At 38.7% G+C, this 7929-nt stretch overlaps 1 protein-coding gene across 1 annotated transcript; it reads right to left on the reverse strand.

Annotated features, from left to right (window-relative positions):
- Positions 1–506: 506 nt before the first annotated feature.
- CHMP1B (charged multivesicular body protein 1B) lies at positions 507–7382 on the reverse strand (the record flags this gene model as incomplete). Its single annotated transcript, XM_010016120.1, has 8 exons — positions 507–882; positions 1883–1955; positions 2789–2832; positions 3814–3921; positions 4272–4340; positions 5046–5192; positions 5897–5994; positions 7367–7382. Coding segments are annotated over 8 exons (600 nt in total), but the record flags the coding sequence as incomplete, so codon positions are not given.
- Positions 7383–7929: the final 547 nt, after the last annotated feature.

Below are 7929 nucleotides of genomic sequence, written 5' to 3' on the forward strand. Positions count from 1 at the left end.
AGCTCCCTATTAACAGGAACTAGATGTTGATAGAACAGAGGTGTGAGTAGCATAACTGGCTGCACCCCAGGGTGCTGAGAAGAAAGCAAAATGGAGAAGCTATAGCACTTGACATTATTCAACAAGCAAGCTGCAACATTCAACAGAACTGACAAAGAGTTTAAAAATATGTTTTATTCCTCCTGTACTGAAGTGATGACACTGTACAAGTTCCCAATTATCTGAAAACAGCTTTTAGTAACTAATTTTTGAACTAAACCATTAATTTCAGCACAATTACCCTAGCTTTAAAGGACTAAAACCAAAAAGTCCACTTATTTGTTTTAACAAGCATATTTTCCATGAAGTCTGCACGGTCCACCTTCGCACGTTCCAGGATTTTGGCTGTGTAAGAAAGTTAACTACAACTATCATCTGAACTGAATACATCAGTTCTCCAAACAATAAACAGTTCTCATAATTTAAAAAAACCAACCAAACAAACAAAAAAAAACCCCCACAAAAACCTTCATAATTTAAAATATTTAATCAATGACACTCTGCTTTTCCTTTTGCTAGAACGTACCAACATTACCAGCTGGCTTAGAATATCAACTTGATTTTGTGAAAAAAGCTTGCAAAAAATGTATCAACTTCGAAATGTACAGAAAAGGACATGAAAGAGCTGATACATTTGGGTTACTCGATGAATTTTAGAAACAGTAGCAAGCTAGGAGTGAAGAACCCTGTATTACAAGTATTCAAATACCTAAGCCGTACTGTATACACCTCTCATGTAGTGAAGGAACAGTTACAGAAAGGGTGTTTTGAAAGCATGTCCAAAGAACTGCAGCTTTGTTAAACTTGATCACGTAGGCGGGCCAGCCTCTGTGACAGCTCATCCTGCAGAGTTGTAAGACACAAAGAAACCAGCTATCAGTAACATGAAAATTCAGTTTTGCAAGGTTCTGCAATGGCCAGACAATCTCATGTCTGGATGATAGGAAATTCTCTAATGCACAAGACTTAATATTTGCTTAAGACCTCAAGAACAGCTGTACCCAGTGAGACCAGAGGTCCATACAGCTATCTTATCAGGAGTCCAGAACACAGTAAGTAGAGATATGGTCGAGTTTGTTTGGGGTTTATTTAGGTATCATCTTTACAAGTGCAAATCAGAACTGCCTCCTTATTTGGATGCAGCCTTGACTGACCAAGGCTGGTATCCAGCTGAACTGCTACACCATACAGCAGCAGGTTTAACTGTTTTAGGGGGCCTAGTACAAGGTGAAATTGAACCTTTCATAGAACATGGGATACTTGGGGCTTCCCAAAGATAGATCAATTAAGATAAGGCTCCCTAAAGCCTTTTCTATGAAGGATGATAGAAACAAACTTTTCTCTTTTCATTCCCTCAAATGGGTTTCTCTAGAATGGGAAAAGCAACTCACCAAAAGATCTGTGCAGCCTTGACAAGCTCATGCACAAGAAATTTTAAGCTCTCATCTACAGCAAATGTGGAATCTTTGCTTCTAGTCCCATAAGACCTTCCACACATTAAAGGGAAAAAAAACCCAAATGCCTTGTGTATGCTATGGGAGATGGCTGGATTCCTTAGATTTGGAGTAGGTAGGAGAGTCAACCATTTGGAACTCTCTGAAATAACCCTTCAAAAATAAACCTGGAACATCTAAACTTTCTGGATTTACAAAGCAGTTGTATGCTTTGTTAAAGTTACTGTTAAAGTTATTTTGATTGCAAGATGATTTTAACTACACGCCATTACTTTGGGACAGCTAAAATCTAATTACACTTTAGCAAGCCTGTTTTGACCGAGTGAAGCATTAGATCTCATACCACGTTTCTCCAGAAAACATTGATTTCAATGCAATCAACTGTTCACCTGTTCTGCTGAGGCAACGCTTGTACCAACAGAACCTGTCTGTCCTTGAGGTAGTTCCATGTTCAGATCAAGACTAATAGGAGAAAACAAAACAAAACCCCCAAGTCAGGCACACATAGCTACAGGAAGAAGCAAAACAATTGACAAGCAGAGGAATACTGAGAGAGCATGAGAGCATCGACATCCCACGAATGCTGTACTCCTGCTAGTTAGACAACTTCATCATTTGACTCATTACAAAGAAAAGTCATATATTATAACTAGCAATAGCTAAATGAATTCTGCTTGATCATGACTGAACAAGAAAGCTGTTTAACAGAGGTGTATCAGACAAGGCATACTTATGAATGACAGGAATTTCACTCATAAAAAGGAGTTTTACTAAAAACTGTATCAAAAATATTTATGCTCAAGCCAATAGTGACACTTTCAACTTGTCACCAAGAAGGCAAGCAAAATTCTCTGAAATACGTCAGTATGTTCCCAAAGGTGTAAATGTGTCATGACAACCTGTTTTGCAATATCTGGCTTGAGAGGGCAGAACTACAGGAAGTTTTAATGTGGTAAGAAGGGGAAAAAGATAAAAAGCACGGAGAAACATGGCATGGATTGCTAAAGCCAAAGTAAATAATGAAATGCTATCCTGACATGACAAGTGACATGTGATTTTAGGCTTCTGCACAACCACCCCTGCATCCTGACACTCACAGCAGCTCTAGGGAGAACAGAACGAAATGCCAGCAACTAAACTATTACGAGAATTATACCCAGAGGTGAAAGCAAAACAGTGATTCTTCTCTTCTAAAAGACAGAACCATATAAAACAAGGGTATCTGATGCTGAAGTTAACCAGGAACGGTTGTTGGAACAAAGATTTAATCAAGAAATAGTCCAAATTTTACCTACCCTGCTTCATCTGCCATTTCCTGTAGAAGCATATCCACTTGGTTCTAGAGCAAAGAAGAAAAAGCTGATTGTTGCATATTGTAGTTTTTGACAACCTCTTCTGTTAAATCTTGAGAGAATGGGGATTACTTTAACAAAACTGATTTAAAGGTAAATGCCTCTTAGAGAACACCAGAAGGGCCTGTATGAACTGAAAAATAATGAGTAGAGGTGCTCAGCCTGTCAAAATCCCATTAACTGAGCTCTAGCTTCCAAAATAATGCTTCCAAAGAATTAAACCTATCCATAAAAACCCTCAACCTTATACTTGAAGATTTCAAGTGTGGATTATTAGCTACTAAAACACTGCTTTGCACAACAAAAAAGCTCATCTCCAATAGATCTGGTTTACTGAATTTGGGTTTAGGTTTAATTCATTGACAAAGCACTATCTCCAGTAAATTTCTCTCTGTCAAAACATTGTCAGAATAACATATTTAGTTCCTTGTGGAATAGCACAAGGGAATAGCTGCTACAAATTCTTAACTATGTCAAGCATTATTTAAAGATTTATTTTAGTAAGCACACTCCCACAAATTGAAAGTATGTAATTAACAACCTTTCCATTGCATATACCACTACTAATTTGGTGATGACTAATGTCATGTCATTAATATCAGTGAATTAGAACTATTTATTTTCTCACAGCATATTATGTTTTGATAATTAATGCTGCAATGTCTTCTGGTTCAGAACTCTGCTTATTTAGTAGGAGTATTAAGGTTTTCAAGATATAATATAAAATAAACCCTGCTGTAAGAGTGAAATAGACAAAAATACACATACGTGATCCTCTCTACTTGTGACTATAATCTGCAATATTCTTTTCATGACAAATAAGCACAAAGCAAAAGTGAAAAGGCTCCAGCTGCTGCTATGTCTCAAAGTAGGCAGAAAGAAGAAAATCAGACAGTTCCATATAGTTTAGACATGTAATTTAAAATCACCTTTAAAAAAAAAAAAAATAAAAAATCTTCAATTCTTACTTGTGGCGTTGTTAGTGTAGTAGTGTTGCTCATTGTGTCTTCCATCTGTTGTGTCTGAACATCTAGTGTTTCAAACTGATGCTCAAATTTATCCATTAGTGCAGATATCTAGAAAAAATATGAATCAAAATCAATGTTCTGCAGGTAACAAAAGAGAAACATCTCAACTGGCTGGAACGGAACCACAGTACAAGGGCAGGCAGGTTCTGGAGATCAGATGCTTGCCCCCCTCCCTACATCATGTGTGAAGTTGATCTAATGCTGCAGTTCAAGCAGGTTAGTCAGGGCCCTGTCCAGCCAAGTTCTGAGCATCTCCATTTATGAAGATTTCACAACCTAGTCAGGATACGCCTCACTGAAAAACCTTTTCTCTTGAGTGGCATTCCCCTTTTTAAAACTTGTGTCTGTAGCCCTTCCTGCTTTTGACATGCAGCTCCAAGAAAAGCCAGTCTATTTACCTTTTCCAGGTTCATGCTCTTAAGTGTGGCATCCATAGATTTAACTACCCCTGCCATTGACTTTGTTACCTGAAATGAGGAAAAGGAAAATATTACAATGAAAGAAAAATGAGCAGTTTCTTACCAAGCTCTCTCATCTCCAGAGACAGAGTTTCTACAGTATCAAGCAGAAGGGCACCCACTATTGCCATCTAGAACACCACTTTTTTTATAGGTCCCACCATTTCAGATTCTATAAATTAACTCAACCACTTGAAATACGCATTCTGAGCTGAAACTCAATTAAAAAAAAAAAAAAAAAAAAAAAGAGGTGTATATGGCATTAACTTCTTGTTAGAAGAAATGTTAAGGGATATATTTGGTATACAGATCACAGAATAAACTCTCTGGCTGAAAAGCAGTACAGCAGTTTACTGTAAGAAAACTACATCAGCTAAAAATTATTTCTGGTATCACAAGTCCTACATCATGTCTTCATGTATTTGGAAGGGGAGCAATATCTCTGCAAAATCATAGGAAGTGTAACCAGTAAAATACACAGTCTCCTTAGGAGCAAGAGTAGTAACAGCTAACAGAAGTTACTAGCTACAAACCATAGTGGATAGCTATCTACTCCGAGAGAGCAGCTGCCAGGGGGATTCCAGTACCTGATTTACTACTGACTACATTTGAAACCAAAACCAAAACTTTTCAGCTCATGACAGACAGAATTAAGTCACTTCTTAGACAATCAGAGGTCTCATCCTTGCAACAGATTTGTGAAAACAGACTTACCTTGCCCATTGTCACTGCAGTCTGAACTCTTGCTGCTACAGCATCTACCCTGGCACTCATGCGCAAGAAATTGATGGCTTGATTCTTCTGTCGGATTGCATTTTCCGCATGTATCCGTGCAACTTCCATGTTACCTTTCTGAATTGCCTGAAAAAAAGAAAAAGCATTTTAACCTTCCCTGCTCCTGTAAACATGATTTCTGAGTACCCCATTATTTTTTAAATAAGCATCAATTCATCACATTATCTTTTCTACTAAAAGAGAAAATAAACCCCTCCTTCCTCCCGCTAAGTTCCCAAACTTTTCAAGACGTGAACCCCTAACTTCTTTCCAAGGAAGGTATCTAACACACACTTCAAGTAGGAGGCTTTACAGAGCTACAGAAACATGATTTTCTCATTCCTAAGAACATTTTCAGTATCAAGACTCAAAGATGCAGTTGGTATGGTTGTAGCTCATGGACAAAAATAGTCAAAAAAATTTAGCCTCTCTCTTTACTACTTCAAGGACTCAAAAATTATTTTGAAGTTCTTCTTCATAAACCTTTTCAATACAAAATGATAAACATTACGATTACGTATTTTTGACTTTGAGAACAACAGTCTCTAATAAAATACATAAAACAATCTCAGGAAGAAAACGCCACAAGCTGTGCAAGAGGATACACAAGAATGTATCCTCATATTTCTTAATACGTATGGGAAGATTTATAATCATATATTTTAAATCACAAGCATCTACCAAGATATTATTAGCATGTGTACCAGGAAAATGGTAAAAACACCAGGTATTTTCCTGCTATAATCTGTAAACAACTGATCTGAAGGGTTTGTCTCAGACTCACTGCTTACCTTCTTAATTTTAGCTTTCTCAGCCTTTTCTTCTTTGTCGCATTTTTTTGAGTTCCTGTTGAGTTCCTTTGCAGCAAACTTCAAATTAAACAGATGTTCTGCAGTGCAAGTTAAGGGTTCAAGAACAGGATCAACCCTTTCATCGCAGTATTTTGCTTTCCTGTTTGAAGTGCTACCAAACCTACTGTATACTGTCTTTCCCTGTTAGTGATATTAAAACTTGGAAAATATTATTTAAGTAAGCCCTTGAAATTCACACAATAAGGAGACCTACCAAGCTGCTTTACAATTATAATGCCACTTACAATCTGGGTTCTAAAATGTAAAGCCATAAAAAATAAGTTCAGATCTCAAACAGGCTCCATTTAACAATTGAAGCTACTTCAGACTGATAAATACAACAAACTAAACATCCCACAAGAGGAACTGAAAGTCTTGCTCTGTCAGCTACTTCCACTCACACACCCGGAGCCCTGGACTCTCAGAGATATGGAAGTGCAGTTCACTGGCCTACCTGGAACACTCACCTGAAAAAGCAAGCTATCAATGAACAAGATAAAATAGCCATGTAACAGCAAACTGGCCTGGCTGACCATGCCCAAGTACAAAGCAAGAGGCAGGGCTGCCCTTTGAAGCCACAGCATGATCTTAGGTTTAAATTGCTCATGCAGCTCCTTCACAGAGCAGCCTCCCAGCCTGGGGACATGTGAGCAATTCTGAGTCCCTGGCAGCTCTGGCATCTGACTTTTGGGGAAAAAACACCAGTCTGCAAGAGAAACTTTCCTTTTCAAAAAGTTCAAGTCCTGCTTAACCTTAAAGCTCTAAGATAGCAGTAGAACAAACCTTCTTAGTGGCTTAGAATGATAGCATGAAACTGTTGCTGCCGGAGAATAAATTATCTCCTGCAAAAATAATAATTAAAAAACTACACTTTTAAAATGGTGTTGATGAAAGCTTCTAAATAAGATCAGTCTTTCTCAAACAAACAGGAAGTACAAAGCTTTACAGGCTCCTTTCATATCCCATATGGTCCCACAGGCCACCTTTTGATATCCCAAGAGGAAGATGCAGCAAGTACCAAATGCTTAACAGCTAGGAGGAAGCACATAAAGCTAAATGTTATGAGGTACTTGAGGTTTCTTTAATATTTCAAGTATATAAATTACTCCAGAATTTTTTCCCTTTAAAGCCCAGCCACACATCTTGGAGCTCTGACAGCACTGGAGCTCTGAATACCATAGGAAGTCTGCTGATGTATTTGTTATCCTATAAACATCATAAGCAGGCTACAGAAAGTAACAGCTGTGACTACACATTGAGGATACCTGTTAAGGTAGCTACCAGGAACACTAGAATTGCTGTTTGCATTTAAATTTCTTTGCTTTAAAAGCTAGGTCTCTGTCCCTTTCAGCAGCAGTAAGTATATCACACTGAGCCACGGATTAGGTCATTTACCAAACAGGAAAACACCTTTTAAGTTGTTCAATCAGCCAGAGACCAGAACAACTGGGTAAAACATGACACCACCTATTTACACCAATTGCATTGAAACTGCATTTCAGAACAGTTTATCTGCAAACAACTTCCTCAGTTACCCACTTGGGGCATTAACCTTTGATATTAGCTCACCCTGCCACCTCCACAGCTCTCCCCTCCCATCAGGAGCACACACTCACTCCTCCCTTGAAGTATCTTTTTCAACGCGCCATAACCGAAGTGAAACTGAACTTGAACTTCCACCATTAACCATGACTCACAATCACCTGCTCCAGCTCTCCATCAGGCCCTACCACAACAGCAGCAACGCCGAGCACTACCAAAACATTTCAACTCCTCCGAGACCTCCGTAACCTTTAACGCTTGTTTTGCCCCGAAGCAAAACCCTAGTGCCCTGTAAATCGCTTTTCTGCCTTAGGGATCGGGCTGTCCCTCGGTGTTACCTGGAAGAGGTGTCACCGTCCCCACCTAAGGTTTGCTCACCTTGGCAAAAGAAGCTGAGGTTCCCTTTCCCCTCTCCCCTCAGGCAGGGAGGG

The sequence above is a fragment of the Nestor notabilis genome, unplaced genomic scaffold (assembly GCF_000696875.1).
Source record: "Nestor notabilis isolate BGI_N333 unplaced genomic scaffold, ASM69687v1 scaffold27596, whole genome shotgun sequence".
NCBI lineage: Eukaryota > Metazoa > Chordata > Aves > Psittaciformes > Psittacidae > Nestor > Nestor notabilis.